Raw genomic sequence first — 18417 nt, 5'->3', positions numbered from 1 at the left:
CTTTTCTTTTTTTTAAGATTTATTTTAAAGCAGATGTGTTTGAGGGAAAGTATATGAGTGTGAGTGAGTGAGTGTGTGTGTGTGTGTGTGTGTGTGTGTGTGTGTGTGTAAGTGTGTGTGTTATGAACACATGCATGCAGCTGCCCTGGAGCTGGGGTTACAGGAAGTTATGAGCTGCCCCATACGGATGCTGGGAACCAAACTCTGGTCCTGTGCCATTGCAGTGCTCAAAGCGAAGCCATCTCTCCAATACCCACCCACCTCCTTTAAAAAAAAAAAAAAAAAGAATCCTCCTACTTCAGGCTCTTGAGTGCTCGGACTAAAGCTGTGCACCACCACTCCCAGCTTATAAATAATCTTAAATATTTTTAGGGTAAGTGCCAAAAGTTTTCTAGAGAAACAAGCGAAGATATGAAAATTAACAACAAATGTAAAACTGACACTTAAAACATGAGTCAACTGTTCAGCTCACTCCTCACCAGAAAGATGCAAATTAAAGCTATTCCACGAGCCTCCTCGGCACAGGCGGCCCTACATAAAAGTCTCGTGAAACTATGGTGAGACAGGGTTTGCTTTACTTATCAGACTGGCGAAAGTTCAGAATCTTGAAAGCAGAGTGTGCTGGCGGGACTGGAGACTAGCATTACACATTACCAGTGTAAGGAAAGGTGGTTACAAGCCTGACAGAGAGGAATTTGGCAGTGTCTGGCAAAGCCTCAGAGAGCCCAGTGGTCCCACATCTAGAAAGGTCCCGTGAGGACGCACCTCCAACAATTCAAAAATACTCATGTGCCAGGCTGTTCTTACAGCATTATTTGGAGTTGGGGGGGGGGGGGCGCGGGCGGATAGATCTGCAGATGGTCATGATGGTACTCGCCTGTAATTCTAGCATTCAAGAGGCAGGAGGATTGCCAATTAGAAGCCAGCCTGGCTATGGAGTGAGATCAAAGCCGGCCTGAACTGTGTAAGACTCCTTTCTTGAGAGAGAGGATGATTGGCTGGGTAAACTGATGGACTCTGGCTGAAATCATATTTTTTTAAGACTGGAAAAGATCTTTATCAATTGATTTTCCAGAATATGTTGAGAAACTCTAAACGAGGTGCTAGCAAGATGGCTCAGCGTGTGAAAGAGCTTGCTGTCAAAGGTGAAGACCTAAGTTCAGCCTCAGCTCACCTGAGAGACCACTCAGACACCCAATGCCTTTATTCCAGCCAGCTGGGACCACACCCAAGTGTTGGGGGTTCAGGGAGGAAGACCTGGGTGTGGCCCTAGGGGTTTTGTTTTTGTTTGTTTGTCTGTTACTGGTTTTTAGAGACAGGGCTTCTCTATGTAGCAGAGCTCTTGGCTGTCCTGGACTCTGCAGAGCATGATGGACTCTAACTCACAGAGATTCTCCTGTCTCTACTTTCCGAGTGCTGGCCTGCACCACCATGGGGTTTCTAAGGGCAGAGACAGCCAGGCATCTCTTCTGGCAGCTGCCAAGAAGGGCTTGGCAGAGTAAGCAGTCTGAAGCAAACAGTTTTGGTTTAGTTTGGTCTTTCGAGACAGGGTTTCTCTGTGTAGCCCTGGTTACCCTGAAACTTTCTCTGTAGACCAGGCATGGCCTAAGACTCACGGAGATCCTCCGGTCCCTGCCTCCCAAATCCTGGGATTAAAGGGGTATGCCACCACCAGAAGCTAAGACAAAGGCTTTATCTGGAGGAGGTTCCACAGGAAGAGGCAGTTTTAACAAAGGCTTAAGTTAGCTATGACACCCTGACCTTTGATTCCTAGAACAGAGTTGAGTAGTTTTCCATGATGAAGTTCTCCATCAAGGAGATCAGATTCTAGTCAAACCTGGAGAGGAGACTCTGCGATGTCCTACCCCAGCACAAATTTCTGGGCTCTGCCTGGTGGGAGAACTGACTCCAGCAAATGTCTTCTGACATTCACAAATACACAATGGCACATGCACACACACTCACACACTTAATTAATAAATGAAAAAGAATTTTTAATTCAAAATTAAGATGATTATAGCTCACAGAAATGAGCTATTGTTTGGATCTGGAGCATGCCAGTTGGGCACTGTCCGAACAGCAGAACTTTCAAGCAGCGGGGCTTCCTAGGAATTCTTGCATAACTTTGGACCTGGAAACACGGGCCCGTGCCTTGCGGGATGTTGCTCTCTTTGTCTCTTTTAGCTTCCTGACTGGTATAAGGTGAACACTTTGCTAACAGTATCCCCACCATAAAAACGCTGCTCCCCTAGACCAAAAGCAGCAGGGCCAACCAGGCACAGATTGACCCTTTCAACACTGTGAGCAAACCTTTTCTCTTTCTAAGTTTATTTACCTGAGGTGGTCCGTTACAGTAAAAGAAAGCTGGCTAACGCAACATACTTCTGTGTAAAATATAAAAGAGGATCTGTCTCATTCTGAAAGATACAAAAGGACGGATGAGAAAATAACAGTGGGGAAACTGGCTGGAAGGATTCAGGAACGAGGGACTTTCTCAGGAGACACGTTTTTGTATGGTTTTGATTCTCTGGAAGCATGTTAATGTGCTCCCTTAAATAAGAGGGCAAGGGGCTCTTTATTATTATTGCAAACAAGAGTACATAAATACGCACATTCCTGTGAGTGACACCTGGTTCCAAGGCTACCCCTTCATAACGTCTTTCGGGAAGCTTAAGCCAAGGCTGCACAGGCCATGCTTCCCTGCTTTCTCTGCTGTGTTCTCCAAACGTGACCAAGGACAGGAAAACAGCGAGGCTGGAGGAGGGAGGAAGGACCAATTCCTTCCTGTTGGCATCTCTGGCTGAGTCTCACCCCAACCATGCTTCTTCACCCTAACAGCCAAGGCTCCTTTCCCCCAGAAACAGTGGAACACATCTTTCGGTTTCTTCAACACTTAGAAAACCAGGCTCTTCACACGGCAAGTGCCACGGTGTCAGCCAGCTGGCAGCCCTCCCCAGCGCTGCATCTCAGGGTTGCCAGCTCCATAGGTCCCTTCCTCGGGTTCTCAAGTTCTAGTCATCTGTGCCGCCTCCTCTCATTCCCTCAGCTGCTGGCATGGTAGCTCTTTCCTCTGCTGCTGCCAGGAGACCTCAGACAGCAGAGTATTAGGGACATCTTCCTTTCCTGTGACAAAACACCTGACATGAACAACTTAGGTGGGGCAATTGTTTATCTGAGCTCACGGTTTCCAAGGCATCAGTTCCATCTTAGCAAGGAAGGTACGGGAGGACACAGCAGATCACAGCATGGAAGCAGAGAGGGAGACAGACAGACAGACAGCAGAATGGATTGTACAGCCACATTCAGGGCAGGTTTCCTCATCCACACCCTCACAGCGACACTCAGAGATGTGCATTTTTTCAATCCCCTGGCACTTGCTAATCCAATCAGGTTGCCCATAAGAATGAATCAGCACGAGCTGGTTATATATTTGAGGTACATTTTTCTTAAGCCTCTTAAGAGAGGAGATTAAGGATTTAGCTCCACTGTAGATTGCCTCCAGCATGCACCAAACCCAGGTCAATCCCAGGACCGCATAAACTAGACCTGCTGCTGGCACAGGCCCGTAATCCCAGCACTTAGGAGGAAGAAGCAGGAAGATGGTAGATTTAAGGTCATCCTTAGCTACACAGTAAGCTCGAGAGTAGCCTAGACTACCTGAGACAGACAAACACACACACACACACAGAAGTTATGAGACTTTGACGTCACTGGTTCTTAAAAGCTTTTGTAGACCTGTTCAAATTCCACACAATGGACAGACTCAAGGATAAACTACCACATGATCTGTTTTCACATGTTAGCAAAGGAAACTTGTAAATATCAGGTAGGGCTATTAAGATGCCCCCCCCCCGTTTCCTTTTCCCTTTTTACCTTTTAGTGCACGTGTGTGGGGTGGAGGGCATATACATCTGTGAACACCTGTGTGTGCAAAGGCCAGAAGAGGACAGGTGTCTTCCTCCATTGGTTCTCCACCTTGAAGTAGGGTCTCTCACTGCTCTTGAAACTCTCCATTCAGGCTGACGGCTGCCCAGCCTCTGCCTGTCTCCACCCTGCAATCCGGGGATTACAGGCATACCTGGCCGTTCATTCCTTTTATGTGGGCCCTGGGACCAGAACTCAAATCTTTCTGCTCGGACAGTGAGTACTCTTCCCCAGTGAACCATTTCTGTAGCCTCTACTTATCCTTTTCCTCTTAATAGATGTGGGTGAGAGTAGGGTTTTTTTTTTCCCATAAATTTCTCCTAAAACAACATGTCCCTTCGTATTAAGAACAAAACAGACACAACAATTCAGCTCTTCTATTCTATTAAGCCAGATATTAAAGAGATTTGCAAAACTATTAATGTGGCTATCACATTAACATTTGCATATTATTATTATGTCTTGTTAATTTAAAACGTGTCATCAGTGCTGGGCCTGGGGGTACACACCCTGTAATTCCAGCACTTAGGAGACTGAGACAGGCGGATTACGCGTCTGAGGAAAGCCTGGGCTGCACAGTGAGACAGTCTAAAACCAAGACCATCACTGCATTGATAATTCAGTGGGTTTGTTGCTCTTCTTAAATGGATTTTTAAAATAAATACTGTAAAAAAAAAGTCTCACTTTTCTTTCTAATAAGGAGGATACATGCTAATCAGTTTTACCTCACAGACACTCTAACGGCCTCAAGGAGTCTGCACAAGGTTGGGAGACTCCTGTGAGCACCATGTTTAAGACACACCACAGAGGGTTCCTCTCTAGCCTGCTTAGTCACCCACCCAGCAACTCTGTGCCTTGTTTAACAACTATTTCTGTCCCTTCTGTTCAAAGGAACATAATTAGGGCTAGAGAGAGCCACACAGTGACCCACAACAATCTGTAACTCCTGTTCCAGGGCACCTGAGACCCTCTTCTGACCTTTGAAGGCACCAAACACTCAAGCGGCATACACACATACACATACATAATAAAATACACATACACGTAGGCAAAACACTCACATACATAATAAAATCTTTTTTTTAAAAAAAAATCAGAACCTAATCTGAAAATATATATATATATATAACTTTTGTACATGCCTCTAGAACTGTTTTTTACCCAGTTTCATGGAGCCTTTCCTATGATTCTGTGCACATATAGCCAGGTGCTCAGCAGAATATTCCTGTCAAACCTTTGAGATGTCTTTGTGTAATTCCTACCTCCCTTACATTCTGCTAGGCGAATCCCAACCACCAGGCTTCTCCTGGCCTGTGTCCTCCGCTGAGAATTCTGCTTGCTTTTCCATGCCTGAGCTCTGATCTGGAATTTGCTTGAAGGCAGAAATCTGGGACCATCTAGTAACTAATTTACCTCATCTGTCCTTTTTCAGCAAATTTCTGAACCTTCGAAAGCCTTGTTCCACCTTGCTCTAGTTTTCTAGAAGCTTCCACGGAGGGCTGGTCCCACATCTGCTGGCTCTTGATAACTGGAACGCTCTTTCAATCCTCCTGCTCTGCCTGAAACAAAAAGGCCCTGGATTTCCGCCACCCCGGACCCTGCTGGCCAGTGAGCCCCGCTCACCCTTAACCTGGCAACATGGGCCTCCTGAGGGCTGCAGAGCTCTGACCTCAAACTTAGTGCTGAAAGACACATTACCCTCCCCGTGCCTCCAGAGGATGAAAGGGAAGCATTGTATTTTTAGCTTAAAAGCCCTGGATTCCACGGGTCGGCATAAATTAGCATGTCGGGAGGGAGTACACAGTACAATAACCCCAAACATGTTACCAATGACAATACAACCTCTGAGAAATCAACTTTGAGCCTTTTTGTTTTTCTTCTGGACTTTCCAATTTTTTAAATAAATGAGCAGGCGCTATCTTTAGAAAACAGAACAATGTCCCATATTTGTGGTCCCCTCCCACTGAGTGACATTTCATTGTGCCTTAGTACAAATATAGGCCAGGGTGTGTCTGATAGTTGATGATACCAGCTCACCTGGGTGACAGCCAGGTTCTGACTATTGAAACCTGACATCCTCCCTTCCCTAACTCCCAGCAGAAGGCTATTTGAAGAGTTTCCTTGTCTGTCAAGCAAATGACTTCAGCCCAAGAAAACACAACTTTCTCAGAAAATTTTCCAGACATGTCTGATTCTGCCAAGTCTCCCAAAGAAGCTGGAGGAAAGGAGTCCCGAGGAGGAAAGGTTTTGTTTGTGGCCAGGCCCGGGGCTTGGGCCTGCGGCCTTTGCTTCCCATCAGCTCAGGCAGAGGCCCAACAGAGGCCAGCCAGCCTTTCTACAGTAGACACTCAACTGCTGTCTGTCGCTCAACTCCTACGTCCCCTTTAAAAATGAAAGCAAACCGTTCCTCAGACTCCAGAGCAGGAACTCTGGGGACGTTAGCATATTCTGGCAAGGAGCCTGATGGATAATAGATAACAGGTTATCCAGGAAATAATTAGAAGCCTGCGCCCACACGGATCGGTTGCACACACTGACCCCTGTCATTCAGGATGTGGCCGTGAAAGTAAGAACCCTTTTTTCTTTCCCTTTCAGGCGTCAGAAAAACATGTCAAGCTTCTCTCCTGCCTTTCTGCGGTGACAAGTTAACAAGTGCTGAGTTTCCAAAAGGCACTTATAAGACCCTCCTAAGCATTTCAGGCTCCTTCCCATGAGCCCCTGGGTGGGGCAGGGTGGAGAATCAGTTCCTCAGCCCCCTGTAACAGTGTTGAAGGCTGTTACTCCCCCCACTTCTCCCCACTCCTCCCTGTTTCTTGACCCACCCCTTGCCTGCACCTCTACACAAGGTCTAACTAGTCTCCCCATCTCTTCTTCAGCTGAGGACATCACCCCACACTCCACACCCCCAACGCGCACTGACTTTGTTCGATCTGAGATTCGGAAGCACTCTCTTTTTTGTTTGTAAGTACAGTCTCCGTACACATCCACTGCTGCGGACATATTTTGATGCTGTTATAATGCTCCTTGATGGCTTCTGCTATCTTCATCTTTTTCTTTGGTAAGATGTGTGGGATTTGAACGTAAACCAGACTGCTGTGCTGTGATGGAGTGGCTTCCATCAGTGCAGAGAAGTGGTTTGACCCTTGGGTTTGTAGACAGTTTGAATTCTTAATGTAGGCTTCTAATTCTTAACCCTACATCTGTCTTACCATCTCAGCCATCCCCCAGAGGCCTCCCAAAACCACACAATGAACTGTGCAGACCTCTCTCCCCAGCCCTTTACTCCTTTCTAGTCAATAGTCTATAAAGCGTGGGAAGTGGTCAAGAATTTGAGCTCCAGAAGCAAACTGCCAAGGTCAGATATCAACTGTGGCACCAGCAACTCATGTGCCTTTGCCTCAATGTCTTCATCTCCTCAACCAGAAGATAAGGGACACAGTGTGACCCCTAAGACCGCTGTGAATGGGGTGCTGCCGAAGGCGCTGGAGTCACACTCTCTATCAAGGAAGCTGTCAGCGAACGGAAGTTGTTAAGGATTTCTGCTGTCACCAATAGCTGGACTTACAGAGGAGTACTGGTTTCAGCCGGCAGAGTTTATGTTTTCCTGTTAGAGACAGGCTCTCCAGACTTCACTCCTTAAGCCACCGCACGCAAGGTAGACACTGGAGCAAAGGTCTGAGGACAGAAGCTGCCTTGGTCAGTGATCCCAGAAAGCTCGGTGAGAGAATTCGGAAAGGGAGGCAGGGACAGAAATGTTACACGAACATCCCAGGAGGCAGCTGTTCTGAACTATAAGCCCTGGACTGACCCAACAGACCAGAAGGAAAACTGAAGTCAAACTGAAGTCCTCCATCACTAAACCAAAACTAAGCTGTTATCTGGACTCAGGGGGGAGGGGCAGATCACCAAAAAAGTTAACTTTCTTGTATTGGTTTAATCTCTGTACTCCCCCTCTTACCAGGAAAGTACCTTTGAAATGACTAGTATATTCTGCTGCTACTGCTGCTCCCCGTCCTGCTCGTCCTGCCCCCTTTCCCCTTCCCCCTTCTCTTCCCCCTCCTCCTTTTCTTCTTCTTCTTCTAGCTTTTTTTTTCCCCAGTGCTTTTATACCCATAAAATTAAACTCTACTGCTTGGCTCATTGGCACACATATTTTATTTGGCTGAGCGAAGCATTAGCTGGTTCCGGAACCACAGATAAAGCCAAATTAAGAGCTCTAAATTAGGGCTTGGCCTTTAGCCCAAGGAGCTTTGCATTGTTCCCTGTGTGGTTTTTAAGAGGCCTGCCTCGGGGACTGCTGAGGTGGACAGGGATAGTAGAACAAGCGTAGAGGTAAGACTTAGAGGCTTGGATTCAAAACACTTACAAATCCAGAGACCTTGCACAAACCTCTCTGCGTGTAAGGCCCTGCGTCCCATCCCCGGCACCACATAAATGGTTTGTGTTAGCACACACCTGTAATCCCAGAAATCAGGAGGTGAAGGCTGGCTGATGATCAAAACCAGCCAGGGATATAGGAGACCTGTCTCAAAAAGAGAAAAAGCCTGGGGGGGAAAAATTCCTGTCAATTTGTCTTTCTGTTTTATTTTAACTTCGTATGTATGGGCGTTTTGCCTGCACGCGTGTCTGTGTGCCATGTATGTGCAATGCCTGAGAGGCCACAAGAGCACATTGGATCCGCCGGCTGGAGATGCAGTTACAGTTGTAAGCTGCCACGTGGATGTTGACAGGTGCTGTACTACCTAGCTGCACCAGGTCCGCTTGGGAGAGCAGCCAGCGCTCTTAACTGCAGAGCCATCTTGCTAGCCTGTAAATGCCTTTTTGACACACTCCTCAGAACGGTCTTTGAGAGCCCTGCAGCTATGGCCATGCATCACTCCTGGGACAAGCTCTTCAAAGAACCCAGCACAGCACATACTTAGACGGGCAGGAGCAGCTAAGTGACCTGGGAGTGGGTGGGCCACTATGAGGGGTGGAACTCCAACTGACAGCTACAATCACCTCCCACTCCACGCACTCTCCCTTTTCGCCAAGCTGCCCAATTGTTTGCCCTGGATCTAGCGATGAAGAGTAAAATTTCCTCTTGGAGCTGTAAATGCCAGATTACCAGCAGCTTCAGGATTTCTGTATAACCAGGCTGGGGTGTAGCTCAGTGGCATGGTACATGTTTAGCATACACAAGGCCCTCGGTTCAAACCCAGCACCAAACACCCAAACACAAAAAAGCCAGTACTCAACAACTCCACGGGGTCCCTGTGGTCATGACGATCCCACATATGTCTGTGCAAGCCTCCAATAGACATGGTTACAAAAGAGAGAGAGAGAGGGTGCGTGTGCGTGTGTGTGTGTGTGTGTGTGTGTGTGTGTGTGTGTGTGTGATATTTAATCCCCCACAGCAGAGCAGCAAGGCAAAAGGCAGCCCTCCAGAGCAGGTTTCTCCTACAGCTTTCAAGCATTCTAAACAAGATTATAAACAGTTTGGTGATTTCAGTTGTGTAGATTCCGAGACCCTGGGGGAAACTCTACGGCATCTTCCCTTTACCTCAGCAAGCCCTCTGAAGCATGAAGAGCCCTGTTCTGGCCGTTGTTTTTGTGTTTGGATGCTTTCAGAATGCTGTTGCTTTTAGAGTAAAGCAACCCAGCTCCTTGACACTTTTTTCTTTGCTCAGCACACACACATGTAACAAGACACTAAAATAGAAAATTCTGCTAAGGTGCAAAGACACCAGAACTCACACTCCAGGATGAGGCCTCAAACCATCCTGCAGAATCTAGGAGAAAGGACAAGAGAGGATACTAGATTTGTGACTCCAACTACTCGCTCACGGCGATAAAAGGGCTCTGAGTTTGGAGATAAATGAGGAAGATTTGTGGATAGTTTCTGGTGTTCTATGGGAGTGACGGGACAGTGTAGCTACTTTAGAAAGCTTACGAAAAGGGGCCTCAAGTCATCCATTGTGGGAACTTAATACGCATTCCTTGTGAAGTTTAGGAAATACATGGGGCCAGTTTCCATCTAGAAAAATCTAAGGAGCAAATAAGAGGCTGACCATGGCTTTGACTACAGTTTTGGGTTTCTTTTGTGTTTTTTTTTTTAAAGGGGAGGAGCTTTTTACTGGAATAAAAAGAGGTCAAGGGGAAGGGGACTAGGAACACCCACTTCCCAAATTCACCCCAACTGAGGGTGTGCAAGTGTGTGTGCAAGTGTGAGCCATGTCTAAGGAAAGAGAGTCTCAGATCTGTCCCTAGGGTTGGGCTGAGGGATAGACAGACCCCAGAAAGAGGTTCCAGGACTCATGGGATTCCTAGAGGCTGAACAGCAGCTAGGACAGAGGGATTCGTCCCAGGGAGCAAGCTATGAGGAGGACATCCTCAGAAGAAGGGAAGACCAGCACAAAGGGACTCAGAAAAGCAACTTTTAACATTTGTGAAGTCCAAAGAAAGAACATGAAACAGTCAAGAAAGCAAGCCCTCAGCCCTCACGCCACTTCTCATAGCTGGAAATCCAACTTTGTTTTCTATTTCTCTGTTTTGTTCTGAGAGAAGACCTCTCTACGCAGCCAAGGCTGGCCTTAGAAGCTGGATTCTCTGCCCCCAGTTTCCCAAGTGGCGGCATGATAGTTATGTTCAGAGTTGGGACTTATAGATAATAGAGAATTATTTGCAGCTGACCTTGTACCCCTCCTCCAAGCCCCCTTCTAACCATCTCTCCTGAGTTAGGAGACAAGAGAGAAACCAATTTTCAAGTAAAAAGTTATGAGCGTTTTTGCTCATTTTCCATTTCAATAACAAAATACCCAAGGCTGGGTGTTTTATAAAGAAAAAAAAAATTCTTATTTAGTTCACAATTTAGGAAAGTAGACATCCAAACAGCATAGTGCTGGCTCTGGCAAGGACTCCCTTAGCCACAACACATTATTATGGAGCATGTGCACCAGAGAGAGATCAGTTAGGAGGCAGGAAGCCAGAGTGTGGGAAAGAACCAGCCCTGTATTTTCTCTCTAAGACCCACTGTAAAGGTAACTTTTATTCTCCTGAGGTAATTGCAGTCTCCGGGGCTTACTGCCTCTGTCTGTTAAGCTAGGCCTAGTTCTGGAACCTTCTAGCCTCCATACAATCTAACTTAGGCCTAGAACGAGTTAGAACATTTTCAGCCTCTGAGACTTAACTCACCCTTTCTTGTCTTACTGAGCTCTGGGCTGACTGGTTCAACTCAGCTGTTCTGGCTCAAACTCCTCTCCCAGCTGACTTATTCACAACCTGGCTTTTCTCTCGGCCTCTGAATTGTCCTGTTTGGCAACCTACTCTAATCTCCTGGCTCCTTCTCCTTCTCTGGCTCACCTGCAACTTTATCAATCACCACCTGGAAGACGGTGCCTTGGAAGGTCACGCTCAAACTACAGCACGGACGGGGTAGTTTAACTGTTAAATTTATAGTGTGTAGTTTAATGCTGTTAGTAGAACCAGAACATCACGGAGCTTGCTCTCACTTTACTGCCTTGAGCAGAGGAGAGAAAAGAAAACGGTGGGGAACCAAAACAATTCTGCTTTTTAATTGTATTTGCTGAGTCATGTTTGTCCAGCATGATGAGAAGCTGCATTTCCAATACTGGGAGATATACTAGTGTCCAGAGAGAGTGGACTATGGCTTCTGAGTCAGGGTCCCAGCGGACTTCAGTAGAGGTATTAAGACCAGCTACCTAAATAGACCAGTGCCCACAGCGTCCATTAGCCATAATCTGGAAGTCCCCACTGCTCCCCACCCAAATTAGAGGAGAATCTGACATAAAACTGGAAATAAGATTCTCTGCTATAAGACCTTTAAAGCTGTTACTACTGATCGTTGGAAGTACCAAACTCTACTGAAAATCCATCTGCTGCGTTACAGAGTCTGCCCGATGAGCCACACGAAAAGACTGGAGAGTGGTGGTGAACGGTTCAGTAAACAGAAAGTTCAGGGAGACCTTCATAATCTCCAGTCTCTCTGCTCCAAGCCGAGCCTGGGTGCTACCGGAGCCCAGACTCTGCCAACCACAATTTTGCTTTGCCAGCTGGCTCCCTGGGACATCTTCTCCACGGTGAGACTGTGCCAGGCGGAGGAAGGAAGGACTGGTTCCATCCTGTCTGCTCCTGCCAGGGTCACCTTAGCCTCCTTTCTTGGCCCTGCAGTGAGCGCTCCCTTAAGGGCAGTTTAAATTCCCAGCACTGGTAGAATGCCTCCCCCCCCCCCCCCCCCCCCCGTGTTCCACAAACCCCTCTCCAGCTCAGAGAGAGCAGCCTCGGAGTCAGGGGTTTTACATTTTACTGAAGCCCAGCCCTCCCTACGCCTAGCACTCAGAGTGGAGTCCTGCTGCAGTTAACAGCTTCATTCTCATCAATACAGCCTGTGCCCTCTCTGTTCAAATACCTGACAATATTTCCTGCCACCGGGCAGGCGCTGACTAAGAGGCTCCTGAATGAAAACTGAAGAATAGGACCGCCTCTGGGAACCACTTGGGATTAAAGAGAGAAATTAATGAGGCCTCCTAGGAAATGGGCGTGGCCGGCTGGCCTTCCCTTCTTCCCTTAGCTTTTCTGTGCTAGACGGTGGACTCACTCTCTTTGCTAGGCAAGTGCTCCAGCGCTAAGGTACACCCCACCCCATAACTTGGGTCCCCAGTGTGTTTTGAGTCATTGGAGTCCCCAGACAAACAGAAAGAAAAAAAAAAAAAAGCCTTCACTCCAGGAAGTATGCGTACCTGTGTACCTGTCACTCAAGTACCTCCAACTCTGGTCCACAATGTTATTATACACAGAGAGCTAGGGTTCTCAACTTGGGGGTCGAGTGACCCATTCACAAGGGTCACCTATGGCCAGCGGAAAGCGCGATGTTTACATGATGATTCATAAAAGCAGCGAAGTTGCAATTATGAAGTAGCAACGAAAACAATTTGGTGGTTGGAGGAGGGGCGGCCACCACAACCGGAGAAACTGTGTTAAAGGGTCGCAGCATGAGGAAGGTTTGGTGGCTGCCTGAGGGCAGGTCGTAGTTCTGCAGTAAAATGTTGTCTGAGCAGAGTCTGCATCCTGAAGAAAACCTTCTTGGTTCTCAGAGGCTATCGCCCAAGCCTAGGGAAAGTCGAACAAAAGCTCTGTCAGCACTAGGTTGCCAAATTGCTGGCCTAAATTTTCAGAGTCCTTGAATGTGTGATAAAAATCCGGAGTGTAGGCTTGCCAGCCATACTGGGTTTGTAGCTGTTCACACATCTGACGCCTTCAAAATGTGGCTTTTTCAGCGATGCTTTTTCAGCTTTGAAACCCAGCCAACAGGGATGAGGTATTCTGAGGCAAAGCCCTGTTTTCTTGGCCCTCCTTCCTCCAGGGCCCCTGGCTGATCAGGCCAGCTCCCAACCTTTTTTTCTCTGTGTCCTTTAATCTGCCTAGAGTGTAGTCCTCGAGAGAGAGAGAGAGAGAGAGAGAGAGAGAGAGAGAGAGAGAGAGAGAGAGAGAGAGAGAGAGAGAGAGAAGAGAGAGAAGCATCGCCACCTCCTGGCAGACACTCTTATTGCATGCCCAATCCCAGAAAGGAAGTAAACTCAAATTCTAAATCTGGGTTTTTGTACCGTAGGCTGTTAGCAGGGAGAACAACAGTGTTTGAGAAGGGTGCCCGTCTCGGGGCCTCAAATTTGCCTCTTTTGAATCAGCACTGTTGAGTTTTTCCTGTTCAATGGAGCATGGAGGACGGAAGAGCTTTATATCCATGAATCTACAGGGTGAGTAACCATCTCCCGTCCCCTACAGGGCCATCGTACTCATTTCTTTGGTAAATATTATTTTAGACATTGCTCAAGCTATAGGCTGCTGTTTTCTCTGGCTCCGCTACTCTGTTCATCCACTCCACAAAATGACTCACAGGTTTGACACATGTTTTATTGTTCGCTCTGTGCCAGAAACTTTGGATGAGAAGGAACCAGCAACAGACACAGCAGACGTAAGCTCTTCCCTCCTGGAGATGCTTCTCCGTGAGAGGAGACGGCGCATAAATAAAACACGTAGGACAGCTGAACCAGGTCACAGGCAGAGGGAGGTAACTTGTTTGTTTGCTTTGCTCGAGGGGAGAAAAATACAGCGGTTTGGCTGCCGGGGGCGATGGCTCTGGAAAGAAGGGGAAAGGATGCTGAGGCAGGAGTAGGAACGAGAAGAGAATTTGGTAGAAAGATGCCCTTGAATGGGGAAAGGCCCTGGCATCCAGCTCACCCGTGAGGAGAGAGGATGGGTCAGATAGGCTCCTGCCAAGTGCTGGGTGCTGGACTAGGTGCTGGAGTATCACAGTGGGAAAAAGAGATGACATTCCTACTGTCCTGAACATGTGGTTCTCATTAAGGAAACAGACCAAAAAAGTATGCAAGTTGGTCCTGCAGCGTGACACCTGTGGCTCGGGATACCTGTTATGGCAGTGTCTTTGAGACATTTATTTTAAGCTGACTTGCATTTTGGAGGGTTTGGAGGATTGACTGAGTTAGGATCTCATGTAGCCCAGGCTAGCCTCAAACCCACTGTACAGAGGAGACTGACCTTGAACTTCCGAATCCTTCTGTCTCCACCTCCTGGATTTGGGGATTATGGGAGTGCACACCTGGTTTATTATAGTGCTGGGTATAGAACTAGGGGCTTTGTCCATGCTGGGTAAGCTCCCTACCAACTGAGCTGCATGTCAGCCTGAGCTTTCATGTGGAACGAAAAGGTGTTCGTGTGAAGGGGCCTCTGGAAAGGGGATTTCACACGGAAAGAATAACAACATGGCCCCTCCTCGGGGTGAAGGCTTGGCCCTTGGTGCCAGTGAAGAGGTGAGCCTTGTAAGCATGAAGCAATCAGGGGGGCCAGAATGAGGGGTAAGGTTACACTGATGGCCTTTTTTAAACAGCCAATAAATTAACGGGCAAATCTGTAGATAACTCAAGGCTAAGAAGGGCAGCTCGCACTGATAAATGGCACCTGCAGAACTTTGTAAACATTCCCACAGATGGCAGGTAACACGTCTCAGTGTCATAGTCTGCAATTTGGACTAAAAAAACCAACTGCAAAAGAACAGCCTGGGAAGGCCAAGCGTACCTCGGTTCCTACAAGGAAAGAGATTCGGGTTTCCGGGAAGCAGGAGCCTGGGACAGCAGAACAGACAACTGGGACACTGCTCATCGCAATTATGGCTGGAGATAAGAGCTCTGAAGCCCTTTTTCATGGAGAATGTGCTCCTGGGAGCGGAAGTGAGCCAGCTGGGAGGGCAGAGGCTGGAAAAGAGCCAATGCAGAGCTGTGCTGCTGAGCTAGCCGCATCCACAGCCGATGCAGTGTCCAATCCTGTGTGCAAACATCTCAGCGCAAAGGCATGGACCCTGTTCCCACTGCTCCACATGCTACAGGTCAAAGAGCTTCCCATGATACCTCTGTCCCCCGAGTGTAATACCACGACGGTCCCCAGCCACAGTGTCACTTGGAGTTCTCCCTACACAGAGCCAGAGAACTGGAGTAATAGGTGAGCCTCCAAGGTGATTCTCAGGGGTGTCTGATAAACAGGTGGAGATGAAATCTTTGGCAGTGTGTGTGTGTGTGTGTGTGTGTGTGTGTGTGTGTGTGCATGCACGCGTGTGGGAACATGCGTCTCCATCACGAAGTGAGGCTGTTGTGGGGCACATGATTTTCTAAAGCTACATGTATGAAAATGTCATGATGAACAGCTGTTCTTGTTTTGTTTTTCCCCCCCATTAGTATTACGCTCTTTGTCTGAAAGCTGAAGACGGTAGCACACACCTGTAATCTCAACGCTTGAGAGCCTTGGGAAAGAAGATCAGAGTTACAGACCACCCTGGCTATGGAGTGAGACTTCCTCTCAAAAAAATAAATAAATGTCCTGTTATTGTCTTATGAATAGTTCAGTTTGCCTTTGGTGATAAAATGTAGCTGGCTGTGAAGTACAAAGTTCAAAAAATATCGTATTTCTATTATTATATTAACTCTCCTTTTCTTTAAAAATGAAAACAGAGGCTTAGAAATGGCACAGTGGCTAAGAGCACTGGCAGACCTGGGTCTGATTCCCAGCATCCTCATGATGGCTCCCAACTATCAGCAACTCTTGCTCCACAGGATGTGGTACCTTCTTCTGAACTTCACAGGCACTGGGGGACATGTGTGGTGCATAGACATACATGCAGGCGAAACACCTATACACATAATAAAATAATTTTTACAGGTTAAAAACATGGAAGCAGTCCTTGCCATTCTTGATCTCTGACACCCCAACCAAGTCTCGCCAGCTCAGATAAAGAACTCCTACTTCTACCGCTCCACCCATCCACCCATAAATTCCAATTCTGGGGGCTGTAGCCTTTTTCTGCACAGGGAGTGTGAAAGGGCACTGGTGAGCAGTGAGTGAGGGACCCTGGCTCCTTGTCCAGCTCAGAGGATGGTTGCAGCTATCATCCAAGGTACTCGGGCATTACATAGAGAAGGGTTTGTTTTTCACGTCACAGAGGGTCCGTGGTCCCTTTGTGAACTCTTGCTGTGCAGAGTCCGTGGGGTCAGATAGGCCCGGAGGGACTGCCTTTTCTGCCGCTCTTCAGTCTTTTTATTCTTCAGGCTATTTCAAGGCTTCAGGCTGCAGTTATATCCTCACCCCCACACATGTGCCACTGAGCACACCACGGTGTCCTTGGGCGGGTCTCATTGTCACTGGAGGCCCTGAAAGTCAGAGGAATGCTATCTCGTGCCTGCAGGTGCAAAGAGGATTGGCTATGACTGACATACCCCTGTCCTCCGAGCTCTCCTGGGCCTCTTGGTTTCTAGGCAGAGGCCACATGTGTAATTCAGAAAAGCATCTGTCAACCAGGACAGCAGCCTACAGAGAGAGAGTCATCGCTACCACGTGGTAGCCAGTGTCTCCTCCGCACAGCAAACACTCCCCCATGGGACAACCCCCATGTTTGCTCTCCCTAACAGGACTAGATGTATATTTATGGATGACTTGTTCTGGATGTGTTTCCCACCCCTGCGGCCGGCTCCTTCCTCAGAGCTGAGGCCTCTCTAACCTTCTGGCAATATATCTCTGGGCTAATCTCTCCTGTACCCACACTTTGGAGATCTAGCTAAGCAGTGGGAGGGACAAATATGGTTCTGATGCTCTGCTTCCGACAGGTGACTTTGAAAAAAAAAAAAAAAGAAACAAGGACACACACACAAATGATTTAGATGGAACTCCCAACCCTGAGGAAAACCACAAGAGGAGGATAAGGAGTGTTCTTTTCTGCCTCCCAGCACAGATCCCAATCTGTCTCAGCTATCAGGTTTGACTGGGACTCAGATTTCTCAAATGGAAACTTACTCTTTGGCACCAGGGTAGCACCTCTTTGGGAGCAGCCTGAGGAGGCCAGAAATTGATCCTAGTATGGGCCTAGAGGTGGCTGGCTATTCCCCTTCCTTCATCCATGAAGCCCAGCCTTCCCCTCTGGCACCATTCCCACCCAGGGAGTGCCTCACTCCTGAGCACCCAGGGGAAGAACACAGAGGTCAAAAGAGCCCAGACTCCTGGGTTCCGGGAAGTGAGCAACAAGCACAGGCCTGAGGCAGCAGAGAACTTCCAGTCACCCACAGAGTGTGTGCCAGACTCTGACCCTACTTGTGAGAAATGCACACACGACTAGGAGAGAAACACGGCCTACCCTAACGGAGATTCAAGCCGTGCAGGAGTCAGCCCTCTCATTTGTGGCCTAAGGAGAAGCAAGGGTAACGAGGTTAAGTGGACAAAAGTGCCCTGCGGCTGAAGCTATAAGGAAAGCCCCCGTGAGGAGTGGACCTTGGATGAACTCCAAAAGGAAGAAGGGGAGGGAGAGTGCCCCAGGCCTGAGAAAACATAGAGCGTAGAAGTCCACGGAGCATCTTCGAGACACTGGAAATCATTCCCTTTGTGCTCTCCCTCAGGACAAGGACTCTCTTCTTGCCCTCCGTCCATTCTTCAGGTAGTCTCTGAGGAGCTAGCACTTCCCCCCAGCTTGGTAATAATGTGAAAACTGTCTGTATGACCGTTCACAGGAATGCCAGTCCCGGCAGTGACTAGCATCTGCTGACCGCTTCCGCAGTGCCAGATGCTGTGCCAAGGGCTCTATAAGCACTAGACTCATTCAAGAATCACACTACTCTTCAGTGCAGGCTCTATTCTTAGCTGCCACCGCCACTGCCGCTGGCATTGCTATACCAGCACTAGTGTTATTTAGTCCAGTTTATTCTGGTTAGTTTCCGTTGCTGTGATGAACGCTGTGACCGGAAGCAACTTTGCGAGGAAAGATTTCATTTCGCCTTACAGCCCTCAAGGTCACACTCTGACTTCGCTGGGGGATGTCAGGGCAGGAACTCAGATCTCGGGACCAAAGCATCAGCCTGGGATGGGTGCTGCTAACTAGCTTGCTCTTCAAAGCTTTCTTAGACAACTCAGGACCCCAGCCCAGGGGTCTGCCCCTTGTATGCT

At 48.0% G+C, this 18417-nt stretch overlaps 1 protein-coding gene and 1 long non-coding RNA gene across 3 annotated transcripts; one reads left to right on the top strand and one right to left on the bottom strand.

The window, feature by feature from the left end:
• Positions 1 to 3029: 3029 nt before the first annotated feature.
• LOC110547772 (uncharacterized) lies at positions 3030 to 5300 on the bottom strand. 2 transcript variants are annotated; one of them, XR_002476365.2, is made up of 3 exons: positions 5187 to 5300; positions 3874 to 4052; positions 3030 to 3123 (listed from the first exon to the last, which is right to left on the bottom strand). It is a non-coding gene; the product is annotated as an uncharacterized LOC110547772 (long non-coding RNA). The 2 variants fall into 2 exon arrangements; XR_009593006.1 differs by having other exon boundaries at positions 5196 to 5296.
• An 8206-nt stretch (positions 5301 to 13506) lies between these two features.
• LOC132655437 (uncharacterized) lies at positions 13507 to 15824 on the top strand. Its single transcript, XM_060388447.1, has 4 exons — positions 13507 to 13676; positions 13854 to 13990; positions 14927 to 15435; positions 15669 to 15824. The coding sequence occupies exons 1-4, from the start codon at positions 13631 to 13633 to the stop codon at positions 15685 to 15687; spliced, it is 711 nt and encodes a 236-aa protein (XP_060244430.1). The 5' UTR covers positions 13507 to 13630; the 3' UTR covers positions 15688 to 15824.
• Positions 15825 to 18417: the final 2593 nt, after the last annotated feature.

The sequence above is a fragment of the Meriones unguiculatus genome, chromosome 7 (assembly GCF_030254825.1).
Source record: "Meriones unguiculatus strain TT.TT164.6M chromosome 7, Bangor_MerUng_6.1, whole genome shotgun sequence".
Classification (NCBI taxonomy): Eukaryota; Metazoa; Chordata; class Mammalia; order Rodentia; family Muridae; genus Meriones; species Meriones unguiculatus.
This window is presented reverse-complemented; position numbering and strand designations above follow the sequence as displayed.

What these genes read in the sequence shown, in the direction of transcription:
- LOC132655437 (XM_060388447.1), top strand. Translation starts at nt 13,631, where the DNA reads ATGGAGCATGGAGGACGGAAGAGCTTTATATCCATGAATCTACAGG. An exon ending in TATATCCATGAATCTACAGG is followed by an intron (nt 13,677 to 13,853) that starts GTGAGTAACCAT and finishes GCTCTGTGCCAG; the next exon opens with AAACTTTGGATGAGAAGGAA. An exon ending in CAGGTCACAGGCAGAGGGAG is followed by an intron (nt 13,991 to 14,926) that starts GTAACTTGTTTG and finishes ACATTCCCACAG; the next exon opens with ATGGCAGGTAACACGTCTCA.